The 27,061-nt window shown below is 60.9% G+C and overlaps 1 protein-coding gene across 4 annotated transcripts in view; it reads left to right on the top strand.

Annotated features, from left to right (window-relative positions):
- The window catches only part of ARHGEF10 (Rho guanine nucleotide exchange factor 10), a 117,705-nt gene that overhangs the window by 52,039 nt on the left and 38,605 nt on the right, over positions 1 to 27,061 (top strand). For 3 of the 4 annotated variants that reach the window (XM_070047238.1, XM_070047237.1, XM_070047240.1), the window contains exons 11-17: positions 2,043 to 2,120; positions 2,993 to 3,172; positions 5,097 to 5,213; positions 7,057 to 7,149; positions 9,474 to 9,644; positions 11,194 to 11,339; positions 14,307 to 14,482. In XM_070047238.1, coding sequence (XP_069903339.1) covers positions 2,043 to 2,120; positions 2,993 to 3,172; positions 5,097 to 5,213; positions 7,057 to 7,149; positions 9,474 to 9,644; positions 11,194 to 11,339; positions 14,307 to 14,482 — 961 coding nt within the window. The remainder of the gene's footprint in view (positions 1 to 2,042; positions 2,121 to 2,992; positions 3,173 to 5,096; positions 5,214 to 7,056; positions 7,150 to 9,473; positions 9,645 to 11,193; positions 11,340 to 14,306; positions 14,483 to 27,061) is intronic. The other variant, XM_070047239.1, reaches the window with a different exon arrangement.

Here is a 27,061-nt window from a genome sequence, read left to right as displayed (position 1 = left end):
TCTGGTAGAGACGAGGTGGGGAGTCACTCGGTCACCATCAGCAGTGAAGGGTCTGAGGACCCAGGGCTTGGGGTCAGCCACACAGCAGGGCCAGGCTGCTCAGCACTGTGGCTTCCCAGCATCCATTCTGGGCTGTGGGAGGCGTTCATGCATAGCCATGGCTGTGTTTGCTTTTTCATTTTTTCTTAAGATTTTTATTTTATTCATTTGAAAGGCAGACTTACAGTTAGAGAGGGCGGAAGGGGGTTCCATCCGCTGGTTTACTCCCCAAATGCTGCAAGTGCCAGGGCTAGAACCAGGCAGGAGCCAGGAGCTTCCTCCAGGTCTCCCACGTGGCTGCAGGGTCCCAAGCACTTGGCTCATCTGTTGCTGCTTTCCCAGGCAGGCTAGCAGGCAGCTGGATCAGAAGGGGAGCAAATGGGACTCGAACCAGTGCCCATATGGGATGCTGGCCATGCAGGTGGCAGTTTTAGCCACTATACCATAATGCCAGCCCCATCTTTGGGGGGGGGGGCTGTGTTTTCTAATACATCAGTCTCTTATTAGGTATCCTACAAGGGTTGATTCTTGTCTTACTTCTGTGAATTGGACTAGCTCTTGACATATAGAATGGTGGCCCCTTTGTTGGTCGTGGGGGTAACTCTTGGTTGCCCTGGGGTCTACTTAACTCATCTGTGGAAATGCTCTCTCTGCCCACTGGGTGGCACCGACGTCTCTCTAAGTGGCTTCACTCAGAGGCAGGGATTGCCCAGCCAAACTCTGGAGCATGCCTGTGTGTGCGTGTGTGTGCACACGTATTCTTATGCATACGTGTGGTGTGTGCATGCTTCTACAAGTGTGTGGGCAGATGCATGCGTGTTGTGTTCTCAGATGCGTGCTTGTGTGTGGTGTGGTGTGACTGTGTGTTCAGATGCATGTACTCTGTGCATGTGTTTATACGTGGTGTGGTATGTGTGTTCATATGCGTGTTTTGGGTATGTGGATACACACATGTGTGGTATGTGTGGTGGTGTGTGGGTATGCAGGTTTGTGGTGCATGTTGGGCGTGTGTGTGTGATAAGTGTGTGCACATGGTTTGGTGTGTGTGCATGCGAGCGAGTGCACATGTGCTGGTCTGAAAGCAACTGTGTCGTAATATTATGCTGTATTCTCCATCTGCTGGCAAATTCCTCCTCCTGGACTGTGTGGAGGGTGAGGGAAGCACCAGGTGGCCTTTCACAGGCGTCTCGGCCACACCGTGTGGGTTGAAATTGGTGGCAGTGCTTGGAATGCAGACATCTCAGAACGTGAGGGATTCACCGCTTCTGCCTTAGGTCAGTCTCCGTGCGGTCAAAGGACCTGTGCCAGAATTGCTCCGCCTTCCACACGCTTTCTGTTTGTCCGTAATTGTGGATAACTGTCAATAATAGCGTTCTTTGATCAAGAGTGGAATTTTTAAAAATGTATTTATTTGAAAGGCAGACTGACAGAGAGGGAGAGAGAGAGAAATGTCTTCTATCCATTGGTTCCCTCCCCACTTGCCGACAATAGCCAGGGCTGGGTCAGACCAGGGAGAGCTGGGAGCCTGGAGCTCTACTGCGTCCTTCTGGGCCATCAGCAGCTGCTTTCCCGGCACATTAGCAGGAAACTGGCTTGGAAGTGGAGCAGCGGGGCTTGAACTGGACGTCCGGCTTGGGACGCCTGCGTCATAAGAGGCGGCCTAACCCCCCCACCCCGCGCCATAATGCTGACCCCTGGAATTTTTTGTATTTAATTTATACTGAAATATCGTCTAATGTATGTGTCGGACACATGAAACACAATCGGTTAATTCAGGCTGTTGTCACTGCGTGAGTGCATGCATTTTACTTGGCTGTAGTTATAATTTATATTTGTGTGTTAATGTGGGAAATGGTTGTTCCTGTAATGCTGTTTAGTCAGCTCACCGTTCAACGCCTTTTCTACAAAGACAGCATTGTCAGCGAGCCCCCACACAGGAGTAAAGTTCTCTCGTGTGTGTTCCAAAGCGGTCTGGACCCATCATACTGTGACATTTCCTGCAGGTTGTGAGAAGATACATCCTGGGCTCCGTTGTTGACAGTGAAAAGAACTACGTGGATGCTCTTAAGAGGATCTTGGAGGTACCTGACCGGCATGTGGCAGTGTGTGGTAATGTGTGGTAACATGTGGCAGTGTGTGGTAATGTGTGGCAGTGTGTGGTAACGTGCGGCAGTGTGTGGTAACGTGTAGTAACATGTGGCAGTGTGTGGTAACGTGCGGCAGTGTGTGGTAACATGTGGTAACATGTGGCAGTGTGTGGTAACGTGTGGTAATGTGTAGTAACATGCGGCAGTGTGTGGTAACGTGTGGTAACATGTGGCAGTGTGTGGTAACGTGTGGTAACATGTAGTAACATGCGGCAGTGTGTGGTAATATGTGGTAACGTGCGGCAGTGTGTGGTAACCTGTAGTAACATGTGGCAGTGTGTGGTAATGTGTGGTAACGTGCGGCAGTGTGGTAACGTGTAGTAACATGCGGCAGTGTGTGGTAACGTGTAGTAACATGCGGCAGTGTGTGGTAATGTGTGGTAACATGTGGCAGTGTGTGGTACCGTGTAGTAACATGTGGCAGTGTGTGGTAATGTGTGGTAACGTGTGGCAGTATGTGGTAATGTGTGGCAGCATGTCTTTGCATCTCACTGCCCTGTTGTACATAGTTCTGAATGTCACGTGGTAGCGTGTGGCAGCATGTGGCAGTGTGGTAGCATGTGGTAGTGTGCCTGCACGTCTCATTGCCCTGTCTTATGTAGTTCTGAATTCAGTGTGGCAGCGTGTGGCAGCGTGTGGTAGTGTGTGGCAGCGTGTGGCAACGTGCCACCCTAACTGGTGTGTTAATAAGCGTGACTGCAGAGATAAGGCAGGCGCCGTGCCGCGTCCCCGAGGACACGTGTCCTATGTGCGTCGTGGCACGGAGGTCGGGGTGACTCGGGTGCCGCATGCTTGTCCCGTGGCAGCAATACGAGAAGCCGCTGTCCGAGATGGAGCCGCGGCTGCTGAGCGACAGGAAGCTGAGGACGGTCTTCCACCGCGTCAAGGAGATCCTGCAGTGCCACTCCATGTTCCAGATCGCGCTGGCCAGCCGCGTGGCCGAGTGGGACTCTGTGGAGATGATCGGCGACGTCTTCGTGGCCTCGGTAACGGCCGGGCACCCCCACACCCGTGGGCTCTCTTCTCTCTTCTCATTGAGGACAGGAAGTGCCGCCAGGGCCAGGCTGAGGGCTCCTGGGCTCCTGGGAGGTGACCTGGTAGACACCAGCAGGCGGGGCGGGGGGGCGGGCAATGCAGCTGGCGGGCAGGAGACGGAGGCTGCAGCCGCCGCGGGTGCATCCCTGCACCGTGTGATGCTTCCGCTGCCGGCACTCTCAGAGCAGCCCCATCCCAGCCCTGTGTGGGCCCTGTCTTCCTGAGCCGGGCCTCACCGTCTGGGTGCAGGGTCCTCCGTGCCCAGGAGCAGCAGGAAGTCCCAAGCGGGAGGGTTTCCAGACGCCTCCTCTTGGATCTGGAACATTCTCAGGGACAGCAGTGCAGACCTGGGCCCCGGGTCACCTGCTGCGAAGTGTGGGCTCCGGGTTTCTCCATCTGCAGTTGTGGGGGTTACAGGATGCTGTGACCGTGTGGGAAAGCAGAGTTCTGGCTGAAACATTTGTGCAAAGCCTCCATGGACCTGACGGAACAAGAGAAATAGGGGATATTTACTTTGCTATTGCACTTCTGCCTCAACTTTTATCATTCTTCTTTAAATATTTTCCTTGCAAATTATTTTTTTTAATTTATTTGACAGATAGAGTTAGACAGTGAGAGAGAGAGAGAGAGAGAGAGACAGAGAGAAAGGTCTTCCTTCCGTTGGTTCACCCCCCAAATGGCTGCCATGGCTGGAGCTATGCCGATCTGAAGCCAGGAGCCAGGTGCTTCTTCCTGGTCTCCCATGCGGGTGCAGGGTCCAAGCACTTGGGCCATCCTCCACTGCACTCCTGGGCCACAGCAGAGAGCTGGCCTGGAAGAGGGGCAACCGGGACTAGAACTGGCACCCATATGCGATGCCGGCGCTGCAGGCAGAGGATTAACCAAGTGAGCCACAGCGCCGGTCCCCTTGGAAAGTATTTTAACAATGTAACAAATCTTTTTCTAAAAAGCCTGCTCAGGTGAAACCCTTCCGATGTCTGTGCCGGTGTCCACACCGCTCTCGCCGCTGCGCCCTCTGGAGGGTTCTCCCTGTGGACATTGCCACCAAGGGCGAGAGGTTTCTGCCTCTGGAAACTTTGTGCTTCTGGGAAAACAAGCCTAGGCGGCCGTGGGTTGGCCCAGAGGCGCGTGCCAGCCCCGCTCCCGTCCCGGGGCCCTTCCCCCCACCGTCTGATCCTGCACAGCGAGCTACCTGGTGCTCTTTCCTTACCAAGTGAGGCTCAGCAGGGTCGTCGGGAGATTCATCCACACTTGTCATCTCCACCCCTTTGTCAGCAGAACACGGCCTAAATTACCACGGTCTTGTGTTTTGTTTTAAAGATTTATTTATTTGAATGTCAGCTACAGAGAGAGAGAGAGAGAGAGAGTGAGTGAGCACTTTGATTCTCTGATTCACTCCCCAAGTGGCCACCAAAATGGCCGGAGCTGGGCCGCTCTGAAGCCAGGAGCTTCTTCTGGGTCTCCAACGTGGTGCAGGGGCCCAAGCACTTGGGTCATCTTCTCTTGCTTTCCCAGGTGCGTTAGCAGGGAGCTGGATCGGAAATGGAGCAGCTGGGACTTGAACTGGCGCCCATATGGGATGCCGGCACTGCAGGTGGCAACTTTACGTGCTGTGCCACGATGCCGGCCACAGATGGCTACGGTTTTGCACAAGGAGCCATGGAAGTGCGTTAGGGCACAGAGTTAGATCCAGCCGGCCTTTCACACAGCTCCCGGAGGCTTCGTAAAGAGCAGAGTGACCCGTACACATTTCTCCTATGAGACATCATGGCCACTGGAGGGGGGCATTAGGGCAGTGTCGAGCCTCCATCCTGAGTTGAAAAGTGAGTGTTGGCCTGTCCGTAACGTCTCCCTCCATCCCCTCCTGTGCCCCAGTTTTCCAAGTCCATGGTGCTGGACGCCTACAGCGAGTACGTGAACAACTTCAGCACCGCCGTCGCGATCCTCAAGAAGACATGTGCCACGAAGCCGGCCTTCCTGGAGTTCCTGAAGGTGAGTGCCGCCGGCTGCCCTGGGGCTGGGCGGAATCCCACACGGGGAGGCCGCAGACCCTGCCCTGAGCGCAGAAGGCTGGTACGGAGACGTCAGAGCAGCAGGGCCCGCGTGCTGCGGTGGGCGTGAAGAACATGGCTACTTGAAAGTGCCTCGTACCTGTGCGGCTCCCAAGTGGGTGCACAGAAGGGGAGGGGCCGACGCAGGGACGCCTGTGCCTGCACAGATGTTGGGAACTGCGAGACCCCAGCAGTGGTCTTTGGGGCAGGCTGCAGTGGCCTGGACGGGCCCCGAGATTGGTGAGATCCAGGCTTTGTCCATACTGACATCGGGAAAACACCCTGTGGCTTCCCGCGGTGGTGGCGATGGCCGTGATAGGGGACGTGGCAGGGCCTCTCCAGTGGGAGGTGTGTGTCAGAGGCAGTGACATCAATAAGAAAGGACCTTGGCAGCACTCAGAGACCTGTCTGTCCACTGAGCTCAGGTCCTGTTGTGTCACAGGCCCTCAGGGCAGGGCTGTGCCCATGCCCTCTGTGTGCCTGGAGACTCCCCGGGCCCAGCAGGTGCGCCCGGGGGAGGTGTTCTTGTCAGCAGCCACTGTGACGTGAGCCATAGCATCTCGCCGTGCTCCCTCCTCACGTGGCGCGGGGAGGCAGTGTCCCTGCTGCTGTCGGCAGTTAGGGTTTGCTGAGAGGTGAAGCCCCGGCCCCAGCGGAGGGAGGAGCTGCAGCGCTTCTCTCCCTGGGGGAGGTAGCAGGGCTGAGCTGAGGCTTCCCCTCTGCCGAGGGTGTTCTTAGGGTCTTGCTGGGGCCCCTGCCCAGTTTCAGAGCCCGGTGCCTGCTGGCTGGGGAGCCACAGGCCAAGCCATGCTGCGTGGTCTCCCTGTGCAGCCTGCAGCTCCCGACCAGGTCACTGGAGATGCCCCAGCTGCAGCCCTGGTTGGGACAGCCAGGGGACCTGCTGGTGAGCGGTGCTCGGAAGAGGCAGGACCCTCTGGGGCAGATAGAGCCTCTCTGGGGCAGACAGGAGCCCCTCCGGGGCAGACAGGAGCCTCTCCGGGGCAGACAGGAGCCTCTCTGGGGCAGACAGGAGCCTCTCCGGGGCAGACAGGAGCCTCTGGGGAAGACAGGAGCCTCTCTGGGCAGACAGAGCCCCTCTGGGGCAGACAGGAGCCTCTCTGGGGCAGACAGGAGCCTCTGGGGCAGACAGAGCCTCTCTGGGGCAGACAGGAGCCTCTCTGGGGCAGACAGAGCCCCTCTGGGGTAGACAGGAGCCTCTCTGGGGCAGACAGGGCCCCTCTGGGGCAGACAGGAGCCTCTCTGGGGCAGACAGGAGCCTCTGGGGCAGACAGGAGCCTCTCTGGGGCAGACAGAGCCTCTCTGGGGCAGGCAGGAGCCTCTCTGGGGCAGACAGAGCCCCTCTGGGGCAGACAGAGCCTCTCTGGGGCAGACAGAGCCTCTCTGGGGCGGACAGAGCCTCTCTGGGGCAGGCAGGAGCCCCTCTGGGGCAGACAGAGCCTCTCTGGGGCAGACAGACCCTCTCTGGGGCAGACAGGAGCCTCTCCGGGGCAGACAGGAGCCTCTCCGGGGCAGACAGAGCCTCTCTGGGGCAGACAGGAGCCTCTCTGGGGCAGACAGGAGCCTCTGGGGCAGACAGAGCTCGGGCAGAGCCCCTTCTGCTCTAGAGCGTTCTTCCCACATGGACAGGCGGTGACAGCTCGGGCAAGCTGGGGTGGGAAGTGCTTAGAGGTGAACCTTGGTCAAAGACCAGGGTCTGGGGCTGCCGCATAGTGGTGTGGCGTCCCTGCGGTCTGCAGTGTGAGAGCCGCATGCTGTCCCTACAGCAGAGCCAGGAGTCTGGTCCCGACCGGGTCACGCTCTACAGCCTGATGATGAAGCCCATCCAGAGGTTCCCGCAGTTCATCCTCCTGCTGCAGGTAAGTGAGCGGCTCCATCCCCACCTGCCCCAGGTGAGCCAGTGGCTCCATCCCCACCTGCCCCAGGTGAGCCAGTGGCTCCATCCCCACCTGCTCCAGGTGAGCCAGTGGCTCCATCCCTACCTGCCCCGGTGAGCCAGTGGCTCCATCCCCACCTGCCCAGGTGAGCGAATGGCTCCATCCCCACCTGCTCCAGGTGAGCCAGCGGCTCCATCCCCACCTGCCCCAGGTGAGCCAGTGGCTCCATCCCCACCTGCTCCAGGTGAGCCAGCGGCTCCATCCCCACCTGCCCAGGTGAGCCAGTGGCTCCATCCCCACCTGCCCCAGGTGAGCCAGTGGCTCCATCCCCACCTGCCCCAGGTGAGCCAGTGGCTCCATCCCCACCTGCCCAGGTGAGCCAGTGGCTCCATCCCCACCTGCCCCGGGTGAGCCAGTGGCTCCATCCCCACCTGCCCCAGGTGAGCGAATGGCTCCATCCCCACCTGCCCCAGGTGAGCCAGTGGTTCCATCCCCACCTGCCCAGGGGAGCGAGTGGCTCCATCCCCACCTGCCCCAGGTGAGCGAATGGCTCCATCCCCACCTGCCCCAGGTGAGCGAATGGCTCCATCCCCACCTGCCCCAGGTGAGCCAGTGGTTCCATCCCCACCTGCCCCAGGGGAGCGAGTGGCTCCATCCCCACCTGCCCCAGGTGAGCGAATGGCTCCATCCCCACCTGCCCCAGGTGAGCCAGTGGCTCCATCCCCACCTGCCCCAGGTGAGCGAATGGCTCCATCCCCACCTGCCCCAGGTGAGCCAGTGGTTCCATCCCCACCTGCCCAGGGGAGCGAGTGGCTCCATCCCCACCTGCCCCGGGTGAGCCAGTGGCTCCATCCCCACCTGCCCCGGGTGAGCCAGTGGCTCCATCCCCACCTGCCCCAGGTGAGCGAATGGCTCCATCCCCACCTGCCCCAGGTGAGCCAGTGGTTCCATCCCCACCTGCCCCAGGTGAGCCAGTGGTTCCATCCCCACCTGCCCAGGGGAGCGAGTGGCTCCATCCCCACCTGCCCCGGGTGAGCCAGTGGCTCCATCCCCACCTGCCCAGGTGAGCCAGTGGCTCCATCCCCACCTGCCCAGGTGAGCCAGTGGCTCCATCCCCACCTGCCCCAGGTGAGTAGCTCCATTCCTGCACCACAAAAGCCCGCCCCCATATGAATTCTTAATCTCAGAATTGCCATTATTGTAGATTCAAGAAACACCTGTGCTTTGTTTTGTTTTAAAGATTTCTTTACTTATTTGAAAGTCAGAGTTACAGAGAAGGAGAGAGAATGAGAGATCTTCCATCCGCTGGTTTATTCCCCAGATGACCACAATGGCCGGGGCTGGGCCAGGCTGAAGCCAGGAGCCAGGAGCTCCTTCCAGGTCTCCCTGTGGGTAGTAGGGTCCCACACACTCAAGCCATCCTCCACTGCTTTCCCAGGCCATAACAGAGAGCTAGATTAGAAGTGGACTCCGGTACTAGAACCAGCGCCCATATGGGATGCCGGCACTGCAGGCCATGGCTTTAACCCGCTACACCACAGCGCCGGCTCCAGCTGTGCTTTAAAAAATTTAGCATGCTCTTTCAAACTGTCACCCACATGGTGACCTGTCAGTTGTTCCCTCCCAGGAAACGGAGCCTCTGTGGCAGAAACAAAGCCCAGGCCCCAGGTTTGCAGGCGTGGGTTCCTCTGCCTGGCGCTGTGCTTCTGTGCCTCCGTGGCTGGTGGGGTAGGAGTGGGTTTGGAGAGCAGCAGGGTGAGTGAGGCAGGGATGGAGTCAGAGACAAGGCAGCATCCAGGTCCACAGTTCTGGGACTGTGGCATGTTCATGGTTCTGGGACCGTGGCATGTTCACGGTTCTGGGACTGTGGCATGCTCACGGCTCTGGGACTGTGGCATGTTAGTGGTTCTGGGACTGTGGCATGCTTGTGGTTCTGGGACTGTGGCATGTTAGTGGTTCTGGGGCTGTAGCATGTTCACGGCTCTGGGACTGTGGCATGTTAGTGGTTCTGGGGCTGTGGCATGCTTGCGGCTCTGGTACTGTGCCATGCTTACAGTTCTGGGGCTGTGGCATGCTCGTGGTTCCAGTGCCCTGGGCTGCAGGATGTGGTTTGTCGTCAGCATCATTTTGGCTTTTGCAAAGCGCACTGCTCACTTACTGGTCATGCCCTGCCGATGCCGATCGAGTGTCCTCCAGAAGGAGCCGATGGCTGCACATGGCTCCAGGTGTCGGTCCTGAGTGACGTGGTGCCCTGGTGGGGAGGGGCAGCACCTGTGCTGACCACTGCCCTCCCCTGGCACCCACAGGACATGCTGAAGAACACAGCCAAAGGACACCCTGACCGGCTGCCCCTGCAGATGGCGCTGACGGAGCTGGAAACCCTGGCGGAGAAGCTGAATGAGAGGAAGAGGGACGCCGATCAGCGCTGCGAGATTAAACAGATAGCGAAAGCCATCAACGAGAGATACCTGAACAAGGTTCGCGCCTGCGCTGACGTGGTGTTTGCTTTGCGCTAACGAGCGGCTTCTCATTAACCCATTGGAACACCTGGAGCAGCTCCTCTGCCAGGCTGAGGCTGGGGCCCGGCGCAGGTCTTAGAAGGGCTGTGCAGACTCCTCGGGCCGTCGCGGGGCCCAGGGCCACCCCAGGCGGTCAGGAGCCTCCCTCTTAGCTTTGCTCCCGATGCCGTGTTTACGGGCATGGCGACTGAGAGCTGAACACGCCTGCCGATGTCTTGTGCTCACCGGCACGCAGACGGAGTCAGATTTACGCCCGAACGTGGTCGTTGGCAGGGCCGCGTTTCAGCTTTGAGGCACGAAGCCGTCTTCCTGCTGCCATGCCCTGACCTGAGACTTCTGCCACGTCTAGTTAAGGCCCTGGTCTTCCAAGGCTGTGTCGCATAAGTCGCATCCAATGGTCGTCCTCGCTACAGTCACCTGTTGTGCTCTCCGGAGGGGCACTTTCCCACGGGGGAGCAACCTCCTGTCGCACGGCTGTGACCACTTTGCCGGTGACATTAAGCAACGAGAGTGCTCGTGTTCTGTAAAGGGGGCTGAGACAGCTGTCAGTTACGTGCTTGACGTTGGCTTGTGTTGAGGTCGTGGTTCCCTGCAGTACTGAAGGGCTTGGATCACACACGTGGCCTGAGAAGCCAGGGCACGGGGAAACGAGGGGACAGGGCAGGGGGTTGCCAGGTGTGGTGTGCAGTCAGACGTGGCTGGTAGTCCTGGGGCAGGTGTGAATGTGCACGGGGCCTTGTCACACAGGAGCCGGCTCCTCCGTGGTGGCCTGGAGCTGGGCCGCCAGCATAGGTGTAGGCTCAGAGGGCCGCGGGCGCCTCTGTGGGGAGGCTCCGGGCTGCTTGCCGGGCTGACTGCTGTAGATGGTGTGAGTGCCCCTGGGTGGACCCAGGCGTCTTCCCCCAGTGTCTGCTGGGCTCAGTGAGCGCCAGGTGCCCCTGGGAAAAGTAAGTGCCTCCCCTTCCGGCTGTTCCAAGTGATGGAATGTGGTTTTTAGATTTCTTTATTCTAAAGGCGGAGCAAGAGAAAGGGAGATTGAGAGGTTGAGACCGAGATGTGGCGTCCACCAGGCTGGAGCCAGGAGCTCCGTCTGGGTGTCCCACACCGGTGGCAGGGTCCCAAGCACTTGGGCCCTCTGCTGCCTTCACCGGGGCAGGGGGGAGCAGCCGCCACACTGAGCCCAGGCCGCTGAGCACTTGGCCGTGGCCTGAGAGGCTGTAGGTTCAGAGACCGCACGTGGAGGCAGGGGTGAGGAAGGCAGCCCATGGCGGAGGTGCGGGGACGGTCGGCTCCTGTCACCGGGGGCTCACTCCCACCCTGGTGTCCGTGCCAGTGTTTAATAAGTCACCTCTGATTCCACCGTGAAGTGTCGGGAACACAGGGCCTCCCTCCAAAGGGAAACTGCATCCCTCATGGACGCCCTGACACATATCTTTGCACGACTCGTTCTGTGTTGCTTTCTCTGTGGCGCCAACCAGCGTGCTAAGTGTGCTGCTTTTGCATTCAGCTCCTGAGCAGTGGGAATCGGTACCTCATTCGGTCTGACGACATGATAGAGACAGTGTACAATGACAGAGGGGAGGTCGTGAAAACCAAAGAACGCCGGCTGTTCATGCTGAACGACGTGCTGATGTGCGCCACGGTCAGCTCCCGGTAAGAACATGGCTGCTCCCCCGCGCTCTGGTGTGCGCCACGGTCAGCTCTCGGTAAGAGCACGCCCCTCCCCCGCGCTCTGATGTGCGCCACGGTCAGCTCTCGGTAAGGGCACGCCCCTCCCCCGCGCTCTGGTGTGCGCCACGGTCAGCTCTCGGTAAGAGCACGCCCCTCCCCCGCGCTCTGATGTGCGCCACGGTCAGCTCTCGGTAAGAACGTGGCTCCTCCCCCACGCTCTGATGTGCACCACGGTCAGCTCTCCGTAAGAGCACGCCCCTCCCCCGCACTCTGGTGTGCGCCACGGTCAGCTCTCCGTAAGAGCACGCCCCTCCCCCGCGCTCTGGTGTGCGCCACGGTCAGCTCTCGGTAAGGGCACGCCCCTCCCCCGCGCTCTGATGTGCGCCACGGTCAGCTCTCGGTAAGGGCACGCCCCTCCCCCGCGCTCTGATGTGCGCCACGGTCAGCTCTCGGTAAGGGCACGCCCCTCCCCCGCGCTCTGGTGTGCGCCACGGTCAGCTCTCGGTAAGGGCACGCCCCTCCCCCGCGCTCTGATGTGCGCCACGGTCAGCTCTCGGTAAGGGCACGCCCCTCCCCCGCGCTCTGGTGTGCGCCACGGTCAGCTCTCGGTAAGGGCACGCCCCTCCCCCGCGCTCTGGTGTGCGCCACGGTCAGCTCTCGGTAAGAGCACGCCCCTCCCCCGCGCTCTGATGTGCGCCACGGTCAGCTCTCGGTAAGAGCATGGCTGCTCCCCCATGTTCTGTGTGCTGGGCCAGGCCCCCTGTTCACACAGGGCTGATCCACCTGGGCCAGACTGATGTCTGCAACAGCCAGACCTGGGCCAATCCGAAGCCAGGAGCCAGGAGCTTCTTCTGGGTCTGCCAGGCAGGTGCAGGGACCCAAGTGCATGAGCCATCTACTGCTTTCCCAGGCCACAGCAGAGAGCTGGATAAGAGGAACAGCCAGTACTTGAACCGGCGCCCATATGGGTTGCCAGCCTCACAGGTGCAGGCTTAACCTACTATGCCACAGCACCGGCCCCAGCAGGTTGGGAATCTTAAAGCTGATCCCAGTCCTGGACACCCCGGGCGGGAGGCACAGCTTGCGTGCGGGCCACCTTGTAAGCAGCAGCGGCCTGTGCCCACGCGGCCACTCCTTGCACAGCTTTCCTTACCTGTCTAAACGTGGTGGGAAGGCCAACCCCTGCCCCTGCTCCCAAACCACCGGCCACAGTGTCGAGAGCCCCATGGCGAGTGCCCTGAGGGCCACTGGTGGGCTTGTCCACGCTTGGCAGTTTCCAGGGGCAAGTGGTGGGCACGTGGTGGGTGCGGCTGAGCAGATGGGGCCCTGGGCAGCTGGGCTCCACACAGAGCTCTCAGCCTGGCAGGACACAGGCAGAGCTGAGTGAATGCCCAGACTGTATGGGGGGCGGGCTGTGTCTGCCGCTCGGCGTGCCTCCTGCCACAGTGCCGGGACCAGTGCTGACCGAGGGACTGGGGGCTCCCGGCTGAGTTTTCCACAGGTTCTCCCCTCTGCTGGAGGTTCAGCGGTGCACAGGAGAGCAGGGGTTACCCAGAGCAAAACAGAAGTACAAGTCCAGAAACAGCCAAAAACGCAAAAAGGGCCCCAAAGAAAAGCATCCAGCCGTGGGAAAGCCCCCAGCCAAGAAAAGTCCCTGATTGCAAAAAAGCCCCCATTCAGAAAAAAAGAGTGCAGGCACAGGGTTAGGCCTTTCCAGGGGCCAAGGGGTGGTGTCCAGGGTGGAGCCCACTTGGCTATTCGAAAGGGGCGGGGTTGTGGGCGGGGCTGGAGTCCTTCCTGCCCACTTGAGGTATTAGAAGTGTCATGGTCTTGTTGGCATGATGAGTGCAGGTGTACCCCATGGTAATTCGAGTCCAGTGACATTAGTCACCCACAGGTCCTGGGGCCAGGGGACGCGTCCTGCAGCCCTGTGGACATTTCTGGCGTCGCGGGGCCTGTGGATTCTGCTGCTCAGAGGGCAGGGAGCAGGTGCAGGGGAGTGGGGCCTGCACCCTGTGTAGGAGGCCTGGCCTGTGCACAGGAGGGGGTGGGAGAGCGGCGTGGCGCACACAAGGGGCCCCGCCACGCAGGCGGGCCGGCCTCTCACAGGGACAGCTGCAGGCTGTGGCAGGTCGGCCCTTGGCTGTGGTCAGGGCCTCCGTGACTGGCGGTGACTGTGAGCTGGTCTGACCTGCACCGTCTCGCAGTCTGGCCAGGCTGTCAGACTCCGTTTGGCTCCTCACTATCAAACCCCAGCTGGAGTTGTCACTCATTGACTAAAGCTCTGGGGCGGAGTCGGCATCAGTGTGGAGCTGTCAATCATTAGCCCCTCCCCCTACCTACCTGTGTTCCACAACAAACCGAGGACCCTGGGCACAGGTGAATGGGGAGGTGTGGCGGCCAGCTCCAGCCTTGGCCCAGTGCTGGCTGCTCCCCTGGGCTGCACACAAGGGTTCTCTGTGTCTGTGTGCGCACGTGTGTTCCATTTTACGGTAAGATAAGAGCTGTAGTGCTGTGATGTGGACTGTATGGGCGTGGTTGGGACACAGCGCAGCCATGGGAGGAAGACGCGGGCGCTGACCCGTGTGAGGCGACGCCTCTGCACGTGGCGGCTCTGGTCTGGCAGCTCGCCCGTCGGCTTTGTGGAAACCATGCTCCCTGGGGAGCAGGTCAGCTCCCTGTCCCCGTTTTGGGATTAAGGACGGTCTCTGCACAGGTCTCCTTGTGGATCTAAATACTGACTACGAGTGCAAAGCCAGACGCGCAGCAACCCAGAGTCCCCACCTGAGCACAGGGAAAGTGTGCTGTGGCAGCCACGCGTGGGTTCAGTGTTGTGTGTTTTCACGTTTTAGTTCCTCGTCTCCGTGAGCTCTCTGACGTGCCCAGGTGTGGCAGGGCCAGCTGCCCGGCACACTCGGGACTCCTGAGTGACACCTGTTCGTGTTGCAGCACCTCCCACGAAGGCAGCACCGTGACCAGCCAGAGGTACCTGCTGAAGTGGAGCGTCCCCCTCGGACACGTTCAGGTGGTGGAGTACACCAACGGCCCGGGCCCCGGAGACCACGGCAGGCTGCCCGCCACGCACCCGCCCGAGAGCCTGGCCGTGGTGGCCAACGTGAAGCCATGTAAGTGACACCCACGTGTCCTCGACACATGTGGCCCACACAGGCTGTGGATGTCCAGGCTCTTGTTCTGGCCTCAGAGCTTAGTGGGCTGAGTGGGTACACAGTCTAGAATCTTCAGTTTATCCTATTTTTACATTTATTTATTTGACAGCAGAGTGACAAAGGGAGGGAGAGAGAGAGAAAGAAATGTTCCATCTGCTGGTTCCCCTAAATGGCCACAATGGCCAGAGCTGGGTGCTCACAGGTGCCTGTCTGTGTGGGTGGGTGGAGCTGGGTGCCCACAGGTGCCCTGTCTGTGTGGGTGGGTGGAGCTGGGTGCTCACAGGTGCCTGTCTGTGTGGGTGGGTGGAGCTGGGTGCCCTCAGGTGCCCTGTCTGTGTGGGTGGGTGGAGCTGGGTGCCCACAGGTGCCCTGTGTGGGTGGGTGGAGCTGGGTGCCCTCAGGTGCCCTGTCTGTGTGGGTGGGTGGAGCTGGGTGCCCACAGGTGCCCTGTCTGTGTGGGTGGGTGGAGCTGGGTGCCCACAGGTGCCCTGTGTGGGTGGGTGGAGCTGGGTGCCCTCAGGTGCCCTGTCTGTGTGGGTGGGTGGAGCTGGGTGCCCACAGGTGCCCTGTCTGTGTGGGTAGGTGGAGCTGGGTGCCCACAGGTGCCCTTTCTGTGTGGGTGGGTGGAGCTGGGTGCCCACAGGTGCCCTGTCTGTGTGGGTGGGTGGAGCTGGGTGCCCTCAGGTGCCCTGTCTGTGAGTGTGGGTGGAACTGGGTGCCCACAGGTGCCCTGTCTGTGTGGGTGGGTGGAGCTGGGTGCCCTCAGGTGCCTGTCTGTGAGTGTGGGTGGAGCTGGGTGCCCTCAGGTGCCCTTCTGTGTGGGCGGGTGGAGCTGGGTGCCCACAGGTGCCCTGTCTGTGTGTGGGTGGAGCTGGGTGGTCTCCCGGTGGGTTCTGAGTTTGGTACCTTCTCGTTTGCATCCTGTTGCTGTCACTTCTCACGTAGACTTCTGCACTGAGAAGCTACCGTGGGAGACGGAGGCGCCCTTGTCCTGTCTTCCCCACTGGTCCTCCTGGTCTGCGGTTTCAGTTACTGCTGTGAACAGTTGGGACCACAGTTGTGAGCAATGCACCTGTCTGCCTCGTGGTGTCGGGAAGCGTGGTGTTTAGTGTGTGATCCTCACCCATGTGGGATGGGTTCGCGTGCCAGGCCACCAGCCCACTGCCGGCTCTCAGAGCAGGCTGTGGGTGTGAGAGTACAGTTAGCCGCCGTCTTTCCTGGTGCCGCTCCCCCATGGCAGGAGCACCCAGAAGCCTTGCCTCCATCAGACGTCCCATGGCCCTGTCCCACCTCGTCTTCACGAAGCCTCTGAGCAGTAGAGGGTGGTGGCACACCTGCTGTGGCAGAGGCAGGCCCACAAGAGCCCCTCACCACCCTCTGCTCCTCCTGTCCTGCTCACCCCTGCCCAGGGGTTCTCAGGCCCCACCAAAACCTTGGGTGTGGAGTCCAGGCCCTCATCTGTGGGCCCGCAGGAGCTCAGGTGCCTCCCCTGCCCCAAGGTTGCCTGACGCTGCTCAGCCTCTCACTCTCTGTTTGTGACGTCTCCTGCTGGGTCAGGCTGATTATTGCAAGAGGTTCAGGCTCTATTCAGTGGATTTCCTCATTTTCACTGGGATGGACAGAGAGCCTGCCTGTTGTCTGTGCCTCAGGTGATTGAATTAAGCTTCACACATAGCTGGCAGGTGTATGCCTGTGTCATGTGGCAGGTGGTTGGGTAGGGAGGCCACACATGGCACGGAAGGTCTCAGCAGTGACCACAGTGCACAGTGGTTGGGTAGGGAGGCCACACATGGCACAGAAGGTCTCAGCAGTGACCACAGTGCACAGTGGTTGGGTAGGGAGGCCACACATGGCACAGAAGGTCTCAGCAGCGACCACGATGCACAGTGGTTGGGTAGGGAGGCCACACGTGGCACGGAAGGTCTCAGCAGTGACCACGGTGCACAGTGGTTGGGTAGGCAGACCACACGTGGCACGGAAGGTCTCAGCAGTGACCACGGCGCACAGTGGTTGGGTAGGGAGGCCACACGTGGCACGGAAGATCTCAGCAGTGACCACGGCGCACAGTGGTTGGGTAGGGAGGCCACACGTGGCACGGAAGGTCTCAGCAGTGACCACGATGCACAGTGGTTGGGTAGGGAGACCACACATGGCACAGAAGATCTCAGCAGTGACCACGGTGCACAGTGGTTGGGTAGGGAGACCACATGTGGCACAGAAGGTCTCAGGAGTGACCACAGTGCACAGTGGTTGGGTAGGGAGGCCACACATGGCACGGAAGGTCTCAGGAGTGACCACGGTGCACAGTGGTTGGGTAGGGAGACCACGTGTGGCACAGAAGGTCTCAGCAGTGACCACGATGCACAGTGGTTGGGTAGGGAGACCACACGTGGCACGGAAGATCTCAGCAGTGACCACGGTGCACAGTGGTTGGGTAGGGTTGCCACACGTGGAAACGGAAGGTCTCAGGAGTGACTACAGTGCATGGTGGTTGGGTAGAGAGGTCACATGTTGCACAGAAGGTCTAAGCCTTGACTACAGTGCACAGTGATTGGTAGGGAGGCCACACGTGGCATGGAAGGTCTCAGCAGTGACCACAATGCACAGTGGTTGGGTAGGGAGGCCACACATGGCACAGAAGGTCTAAGCCATGACTACAGTGCACAGTGGTTGGTAGGGAGGCCACACGTGGCACAGAAGGTCTAAGCCGTGACTACAGTGCACAGTGATTGGTAGGGAGGCCACACGTGGCATGCAGTGGTACCACCACTCCTCTTTAAGGAATGATGCTCTCCATGATTGTTTCCAACCTCCAAATAAGAAACTGAGGCTTGGACTAGTTTCTACCCCAAAGCTTGCAGGTTTGGGCCTCCCTTTGTTCCTCCTGAATGCCATTTCTCCAGTGCCTCTGAGGGGCCCGGCTGTTGCTTATGTGGTCATCCTTGACCTTGACAACAGAGGTGCTCTTACATTCCAGATGTTGAGAGAGGCTGCCCCACACTGGAGCCGGCTCTCACAGAGCAGTGTGGTCAGTGTGTGCATCCCACAGTGAGAGACGCTGCCCCACACTGGAGCCGGCTCTCTCAGAGCAGTGTGGTCAGTGATCCCTCCACAGTGAGAGACGCTGCCCCACACTGGAGCCGGCTCTCACAGAGCAGTGTGGTCAGTGTGTGCATCCCACAGTGAGAGACGCTGCCCCACACTGGAGCCGGCTCTCACAGAGCAGTGTGGTCAGTGTGTGCATCCCACAGTGAGAGACGCTGCCCCACACTGGAGCCAGCTCTCACAGAGCAGTGTGGTCAGTGTGTGCATCCCACAGTGAGAGACGCTGCCCCACACTAGAGCCGGCTCTCACAGAGCAGTGTGGTCAGTGATCCCCCCACAGTGAGAGACGCTGCCCCACACTAGAGCCGGCACTCACAGAGCAGTCTCAGTCGAGTAGCATTGACAGTGTGAGTCATGAGCTGGGAAGCATGTTCGCCCTACTAGGGACTGGGCAGGGCTTGCTGGGAGCGCACAGGCTGCAGCCAGTTCCTCCTGAGACAGACGTCAGGCCCAGCAGGTTGCAGGGGTGGCTAGAATTGGGTCGTCTGTTGGATGTGTCCCTCTTGTAGGCATGGATCTGTCCCTCCTGGTCTGCACATGTGGTAACGCTGTCACACCGGGAGTGTTCAGTACATGTTACGTGGAGGTGCACATGGCCAGCAGGTGGGCAGGGGGCTGGGGACTCTTTGGGTGCCCAGTCTGAGGCAGGGGGGCTCCATTTGGGGTCCTCGGTGTAGAGGCTGCTGCCAGGCTTGGGACCAGGTGGTCCCTTGGGTTCGTGGCCCCGAGTGTGCACATGAGCTGGGTGCCTCCAGGACCCTAGCCCCCTACCCACACAGGTCTCATTTCTGCTCTAAGCGTTGACAGGAAGTGCGGAGAGGCTTTCTAGTGCCTGCTAGATTAAAGACGTTTCATGTTTGCCGTGTTCTCTGTGTTGGATGGTCGGTCCGGGAGAACCCTCTGTGCTGTCTGGAGTCAGCTGGCCAGGTTGGCACAGCTGTTGTCCTGGTGCTGGGAGGAGACAGAGCCCCAGGTGCAGGCTGGCCTGCAGCAGGGGGTCCGTGGGGGCTTGGTGGGCGCGCTCTGGACTCACACGGAGGTGTTGATCTCCATCGCACCCAGCCGCAGTGTCGTTACACCCCCGTGTTGCTCTTGGTTCATGCCGATGGGCTGTGGAGCACGCTCAGTGGCTCTTGGGCCTGGCCGCCTCTGGTTGCAGTCGGAGCAGAGCAGCCTGCATTCCCCGCCCACCTGCACTCTGCCTGTCGTCCCCTGTGTCTGTCGTCCCTAGGTAGCTTTGGGACGCTAAGGTAGAGGTCATTCTCCAGTGACTTCCGTGTGACTCTTCCGCTGTTTACACGGCTGTTTCACGTGCAGCGCTGGAAGGCTGGGCTGTTATTCCATGCGGAAGGCACAGCGTGGGCGGCCCTGCCTAGCAACCTCTGCCTGTGCCGAGGGCGGCTTGGCAACCAGCACAGGAACCAGCGAGGCGCCGCGTGGGGGCCACCACGTCCCTGGAAAAACACTGCTTGGAGCCTGATTGTCTCCTGGAGCGAGGACATTAACGTCTTACCTCCGGGCCAGGACTCGCCAGCCAGTGGCCTCGGACCCTGCTCCAGGGGCCCAGGGGTTGGTCGGAGCTTCCGGAACCCCTGACGTTATTTTGCAAAATTTTGTGCATTTTTCTGAGGTTGCTTAACAGCTTTCACTGACTTTCTTGAAGGGGACTGCGGTGGGAGAGAAGGTTCTGGGCCATCCGCTGCCCTGGTCCACAGGACGGCTTTGCGGGAGGTCCTAGGACACCTCCTGCCCTGCCCCATCCTGGTGGGGAAGCGGAGCTTCCCTGGGGCCCGAGATAAGTGGCCCCGAGCGCACCTGCTTCCTGCGGGTCTTCGTGACTCTGGTCAGTTTCCTGACTTATGACGCAGCAGCCGTTGCGAGCACAGGAAGTGGACAGAGACGCCTCCTGCAGGCCCCACTTGGCCGGAGCGCTCAGTGCTCACCAGACAGGATGTGACCCTCGGGTGCTTCCAGGAGGGGCTGCTGGACACCTGTTTCCCACGCCTCCCATGGACACGCTCTCCAGTGTTTCTGAAGTGAGAGTGCACATTGGACGTGTTGTGCAAATACCAATCATTTTTTATTTGATTAGGAAACAACCAGTCCCATGACTTTGTCTGTAGTCACTCGACCCTAAAAACAGGAGCAAATGTCAAACCTAAAGCCCAGCTCCAGTGCTAAGGTGGAAAAGAGAAGTACAACTGCTCCTTGTGAGACTGTGTCGCCTCCAGGGCCCTGTGAGGTCACTCCGAGGCCTCCTGGTCCCTCTGCAGTGGCAAAGAGGAGCCGGCCTGGACTCTGGGCCTTGACAGCAACCGCACTGCCTTGCTGTGGTCAGGGACAGTGCTCTACTCGCAAACCAGCGCCTGTGGCCCAGCCTCCCCCTGGCTGGAAGCAGGAGAGTTCTTGTTCCTTAGTGTGCGAGGGCGAACTTTGTCACAAAGCCCACCCTGTGGAAGCTTGAGGGACCCAGAACACGCAGAAAGACATGTGTGACCTAGAACACACAGACGAGCCGTGAGGGACCTGGAACATGGATCTATGACATGAGTGACCCAGAACACACAGACGAGCCGTGAGGGACCCAGAACACACAGATGAGATGTGAAGGACCTGGAACATGCAGACAAGACGTGAGGGACCTGGAACATGGAGCTGTGACACTAGGGACCTGGAACACGGAGCTGTGACACTAGGGACCCGGAACATGCAGACAAGACATGAGGGACCCAGAACACAGAGCTGTGACACTAGGGACCCAGAACAGTGAGCTGTGACACTAGGGACCCAGAACACGGAGCTGTGACACTAGGGACCTGGAACACGGAGCTGTGACACTAGGGACCCGGAATATGCAGCCGAGAAATGAGGGACCTGGAACACGCAGGCAAACCATGAGGGACCTGGAACACGCAGACAAGTTGTGAGGGACTTGAAACAGGCAGTTGTGATGTGAGGGACCCAAAACATGAATCCTGTGTGCATGTGTGTGTCTGTGTCTGTGTGCACATGTGTGTGTATGTGTGCGTGCATGTCTGTGTGTCTGTGTGTATCTGTGTGTATCTGTGTGTGTCTTTGTGTGTCTGTGTATCTGTGTGTGTATTGTGTGTGTGTATGTGTGTATCTGTGTGTGTCTGTATATGTGTGTGTGTGGTGGGGTGGTGATGCTGGGACACGGTGCCCTTTTCCCATATGACAGGAGGTTGGCAGGTCCTCCCTGGATATACAAGCTCTCCATCATCGAGACCCAGGGCCCGTGGGTGAGCCCTGGGAGCGGCACCCCGCGTGGCCAGGATTCCGTGCAGGAGGCGAGTCTCCACGTGGGACACCATGAAAAGTCTTTCACACGGCAAGAGCCCGCCAGGAAAGCCTGGAGGCTGAGAGGCAGAGCTCACAGCCCTGAGCTTGGCGCTCCTGCGGGGGAAGAAATAGTGGCAGCCGTGACAGAGTGTCCCAGAAGGTGGGGAAGGGACACCCGCTCACAGCGCCCTCTGCCTGCAGCTCCTGGGCCTGTGCGCCCCACACAGGCTCCTGCTGCTCTGCCTGTACCTGTTGGTCTGGCCGACCGCCCCTGCTAGCAGCCAGGTGACCAGGAGGAGTTTGTAGACGCTCAGGGGTTTTTGTGTCGGCAGTGTCTGTGTCAGGTAACTTGCTGTGGTCCTTCTAAATAGTGGGGTTGTGAAGAACCGAGCCGTCCGTGTGACCTGGTGGGATTCTGCCGTGCAGGTGCCAGCTTGCCCCTCCAGGGGTCAGGAGGCACCAAACGTGTCTGCCAGGGACTTTCGTCAGCCTTCCCAATTGGGATTTTCTTCTCTTAAATATTCATTTATTTGAAAGGCAGAGTTACAGAGAGGAGAGGCAGAGAGAGAGAGAGAGAGAAAGAGAGAGAGAAATCTTCCATCTGCTGGCTTATTCTCCAGATGGCTGCAACAGCCAGAGCTGCGCCGATCCGAAGCCAGGAGCCAGGAGCTTCTTCCAGGTCCCCATGCGGGTGCAGGGGCCCAAGCGTTTGGGCCATCTTCTGCTTTCCCAGGCCATAGCAGAGAGCTGGATTGGAAACAGAGCAGCCAGGACTCGAACCGGCACCCATATGGGATGCCGACACTGCAGGCAGTGGCTTTACCTACTACGGCATAGCGTCGGCCCCTCCAGTTGGAATTTTCTAGAACACAAGTCTGTGGGGAGCTTGGGGGACTCACTGTGACCACAGCAGTCAGGTCAACACCCATGTTTGTTCCAGACCCTGAACCACGGCCACTTTCTGAGAGCTGGCAGCTGCCAGGGCCCGACCAGTCCTTGCAGAAGTGCCGATCACAGCCACAGGGAGGCGCCACCTCTCAAGTGTGGGACAGGGGATGTTGCGCGGGCCTGGATGTGAGGGAGTGAACCCTGGCGCACTGCCACCCAGCTGTAAGTGGGACAGCACAGGTCTCCGGCAGTTAAATCCAGATCTGTGCGGTCCACACCCCGGCCGGGCGTGTCCACGGGACGTGAGCCGGGCTTGTCCACGGGACGTGAGCTGGGCGTGCCCACGGGATGTGAGATGAGTCGGTGGAAGAGATGCGGGCACTGCTGCGTGCTGCAGCACCGTTCCCAGCAGCCAGGGCCGGGAATCAGCCGGGTGAGGACGATGTTTACACACACTGGCACCGTCCTCAACCCAGAAAGGGACCTCTGGCTCCTGTTACAACCTGGGTGCACCCGGCGGGGGCTGGGCTGGGCGAGGTGAGCCAGGTGTAGAGGGCCCAGCAGCCGCACAGCCCTGCCTCTCCGTGGGCTCTCCGTGGACATGGACGCAGAGGGCGGGACGGTGCTGGCCTGGGCCCGGGCAGGGGTGGGATGGTGCTGGCCTGGGCCTGGGTAGGGATGGGTTGGTGCTGGCCTGGGCCCGGGCAGGGGTGGGACGCCGCACAGCCCCGCCTCTGCGTAGGCTCTCTGTGGATGCAGAGGGTGGGATGGTGCTGGCCTGGGCCCGGGCAGGGGTGGGACATGGAGGACACAGAGTCTGTTTCGTGCAGGACGAGTGAGCTTTGGAGCTGTGTCCTGAGTCTGCGCGCGCTCCTGCCTCTGCTCTGGGTGAAGAGGAAGCAGACGGGGCTGCTGCCAGAAGTGAGGCGGGGTGGGGGGAGAAAGCGCCCGGGCTCCTGCCCCTCGCCCATCAGGGCTCCTCTGCCCCTCTGGTTCCTGCTGCTGCCCGGGCTCCTGCCCCTCGCCCATCAGGGCTCCTCTGCCCCTCTGGTTCCTGCTGCTGCCCGGCCTCCTGCCCCTCGCCCATCAGGGCTCCTCTGTCCTTCTGCTTCCTGCTGCTGCCCGGGCTCCTGCCCCTCGCCCATCAGGGCTCCTCTGCCCCTCTGGTTCCTGCTGCTGCCTGGGCTCCTGCCCCTCGCCCATCAGGGCTCCTCTGCCCCTCTGGTTCCTGCTGCTGCCCGGCCTCCTGCCCCTCGCCCATCAGGGCTCCTCTGTCCTTCTGCTTCCTGCTGCTGCCCGGCCTCCTGCCCCTCGCCCATCAGGGCTCCTCTGTCCCTCTGGTTCCTGCTGCTACGCGGCCTCCTGCCCCTCGCCCATCAGGGCTCCTCTGCCCCTCTGGTTCCTGCTGCTGCCCGGCCTCCTGCCCCTCGCCCATCAGGGCTCCTCTGTCCCTCTGGTTCCTGCTGCTACGCGGCCTCCTGCCCCTCGCCCATCAGGGCTCCTCTGCCCCTCTGGTTCCTGCTGCTGCCCGGCCTCCTGCCCCTCGCCCATCAGGGCTCCTCTGTCCTTCTGCTTCCTGCTGCTGCCCGGGCTCCTGCCCCTCGCCCATCAGGGCTCCTCTGCCCCTCTGGTTCCTGCTGCTACGCGGCCTCCTGCCCCTTGCCCATCAGGGCTCCTCTGCCCCTCTGGTTCCTGCTGCTGCCCGGGCTCCTGCCCCTCGCCCATCAGGGCTCGGCTGTCCCTCTGGTTCCTGCTGCTGCCCGGGCTCCTGCCCCTCGCCCATCAGGGCTCGGCTGTCCCTCTGGTTCCTGCTGCTGCCCGGGCTCCTGCCCCTCGCCCATCAGGGCTCGGCTGTCCCTCTGGTTCCTGCTGCTGCCCGGGCTCCTGCTCTTGGCGTCCAGGTAGAGATCCTGGACCCCGCTCTGCCTCCGGACACAGGGAGTGGCCCAGCCGCCAGAGACCGAGGCCTTTCTCTCTGGGAGTTTGGTGCTGCAGCTGGGGAGGCTCCACTTCCTCCTGACCGCCCCTGACCTGGCCCTCCCACTGCTCACAGGCACACAGGCCCCAAGCATGGCGGGTGTCGCACGGTCAGCTTCTCCAGCCGCGAGGGAGATCTGGATGGGGCTGCTTCCTTCTGAAAGGAGAAGGCGGCCCTGTTGGCTCAGGCTCCTGGGGAAGCCCTGCCTTGCCCTGGAGGAGGCTGAGGGGCTCTGACCTGGTGCGGGTGTCCCACCTGGTGCAGGTGTGCGGTGGGGGAGCTCAGGTGAGGGCCTGGGGCACAGCTCACAGCCAGAAAGCCCTGCTGATTCCAGGGAGGAGGGGACTCCCAGCACAGCTCGGAAAGGGGCCCCTCCGCCTGCCATGTCACCCCCACACACCCCCAGGAGCTGCTATGAGCCTGGCCCCTGCCTGGGTGCGTCCCCGCACCTCGCCCCCATTCCAGCCTGCAAGGAGTCAGGGGGTGTCACCCCGCAGGCCGGGCTCTCGGGAATCCCGAGACCCCTCGCCAAGGGCTTTTGTGGCCGCCCTTGCTATTGAAGGAGCCACACAGCCCCTTCCTTGTTTGCCACACAAGACTCCATTGAGCCGACAGACCCTGGATTTTCAAACCGCTCACGGGGGTTTCCATGGAAACGGGCAGCGTCCGCCCGTGAGAAAGGTCAGAGAAACAGGGCAACAGTGTGTGGGCGCTGCGACCGCGGCCTTCCTGCCCAGGGCGTGTGCGGCAGCCTGGCTGGGAGTCGCCCTCACACAGCTCCTGACTGGCAGGTGCCCTGCGGCTCCGCAGGTCCTGGCTGCAGCCTGAGGCTCCGACCCTGGTTCTCTGAGCCGGAAGTGCCGCTGGCAGAGACCCCTGCTCTGCTGCTCTGTTTCAGTGCAGGCCCCGTCCTGCAGCGTGTGTGCTGGGCGCCATGGCATCCCCTGCTGCCCCAAGAGCTCAGGTGTGTGGCCACGGCGTGTATGCATGTGGTACCTGAGGCTCTGACCCTGGTTCTCTGAGCCGGAAGTGCCGCTGGCAGAGACCCCTGCTCTGCTGGTCTGTCTCAGTGCAGGCCCCGTCCTGCAGGATATGTGCTGGGCGCCATGGCATCCCCTGCTGCCCCGAGAGCTCAGGCGTGTGGCCACGGCGTGTATGCATGTGGTACCTGAGGCTCCGACCCTGGTTCTCTGAGCCGGAAGTGCCGCTGGCAGAGACCCCTGCTCTGCTGCTCTGTCTCAGTGCAGGCCCCGTCCTGCTGGGTGCCGCGGGTGTCCCCTGCTCTGCTGGCCACTGCACCAGACGCCCACCGTGGCTGCCCAGACTCGCTCATGTGGCCTCATGTGCTGTGGGGTGGCCCAGTTGAGCTGATTGGCGAGCTCGGGGTTTGGTTTGCTCTCGGAGAGAAGGCTGGGATCTGCCCTGGGCGATTTCCAGGGCTGGGTCCACCTTGTCACTGACCACAGCTGTGCTGTGCGGTGGGCTGTGGACCCTCCTCCTTTCTCACAGGTGTCAGCCCCTGTGAGCTTCAGGTTAGGGACAGGGCAGGCGTGGGAGTTTAGGAAGAAGCCACACCCCGACCCCCAGCCCGGCTGGCCCCAGAATCTGGGCGGTGCGGGGGCTGCTCTTGGTTCCTGCTCCTATGTGAGAGCTGCCAGCTGCTCTGAACAGATCCCACCCCCACTGACCTGGGGCCTGCCCACTGAGGGCCCAGACCTGCCAGCTGCCCGTCGTCGGCCCACATCCCGTTGGCACTGCGTTCCCGGCCTTGGTCCCTCTCCCTATCTTGTCTCTGTCACTGCCCACCCCTCTGGCCAGGACAGGGTAGGCCCAGGAGGTCTGGTCCCACCTGTGGGAAGCGTGGGCGACATCTCCGTGAGATTGCCAGTGACCGGTGGACTCCCAGTGCAGAGCTGCCCTGGGGGTGCCTGGGCCCTTCTGTTCCTGTCCTTCGGCCACAGACCTGCTGCACTGGGCAGAGCCGCCACTGCTTTCTCCTTTGCCCCAGCCCTGCTCCTGCCTCTCACAGCAGCAGGCAGACAGCGGCCACTGCCTCTTTCTGGCAGGTGGGGGCTTCCACTGCAGGAGAGACCAAGTCACAGCCCCTCCCCAAGCGCTCCAGTGGAGAACGGGCAGAGCCAGGGAGGGCCCTGGGGAGAGGCGCGGGGCCTTCAGTCGCTGCTCAGGCCCGCGCGTGCCCGCCTCCCGCGCCTCGCGCTCACCCAGTTCAGGGCACAGGCCGGCGCATTTACAACAGGGCCACACCAGGCACTCACTTGACTTCCCTAAAGCTTGGGCAGTGCGACTAAAACCCTGCTTCTCCTGAGTGAAAGCTGGCTCTGCTGTGGCCTGGCTGATTGACAAGGGGCACCTCTGGGCAGGGGCAGGCTCTGGTGGGGCTTGGCTGATGGCACAGGGCTCCCCGGGCAGGAACGGGCTATTTGGTGGGGCTTGGCTGATTGGCAAGGGGTATCCCTGGGCAGGGGTGGGCTCTTTGGTGGCACTGGTTCTTTAGCCACGGGGGATCTCAGGGAGTCCACGCAGCACTGGTCCTTGAGTTACGGGGAATCTTGGGGAGTCCACGCGGCGCTAGTCCCTGAGTCACGGGGGATCTCTGGGAGTCCACGTGGCACTGGTCCCTGAGTCACGGGGGATCTCAGGGAGTCCACATGGCACTGGTCCCTGAGTCACGGGGGATCTCAGGGAGTCCACGCAGCACTGGTCCCTGAGTCACGGGAAGTCCACACAGCACTGGTCCCTGAGTCACGGGGGATCTCAGGGAGTCCACGTGGCACTGGTCCCTGAGTCACAGGGGATCTCGGGGAGTCCACGCGGCACTGGTCCTTGAGTCACGGGGGATCTCTGGGAGTCCACGTGGCACTGGTCCCTGAGTCATGGGGGATCTCGGGGAGTCTACGCAGCACTGGTCCCTTAGCCACGGGGGATCTCAGGGAGTCCACGCAGCACTGGTCCCTGAGTCACGGGCAGTCCACGCAGCACTGGTCCCTCAGCAGACAGAACGTTCACCCTGCCGCCGAGAGCGCACGTTCGCTGTGCAGCACAGGCTCTGTCTCCTGTGATGCTAGTGTAATGTTAAAGTGAGTTTGTTTTCACGTGCGCTTACTCACAGAGTAGGTTAGCAGGAGGAAGACGTAATTTGCTCTCCCACTGCCAGCCCAGACGTCAGATTGTTGGCACAGCCAGTTGAGAGCGTGGGCACCCCTCCGGCTCGCCAGCCGTGTGTTTCCGAGCTGGTGGGGGGAGAC

The sequence above is a fragment of the Oryctolagus cuniculus genome, chromosome 8, assembly GCF_964237555.1.
Source record: "Oryctolagus cuniculus chromosome 8, mOryCun1.1, whole genome shotgun sequence".
Taxonomy (NCBI): Eukaryota; Metazoa; Chordata; class Mammalia; order Lagomorpha; family Leporidae; genus Oryctolagus; species Oryctolagus cuniculus.
Note: the sequence above shows the minus strand (reverse complement) of the source record. Positions and strands in the feature narration are given on the sequence as shown.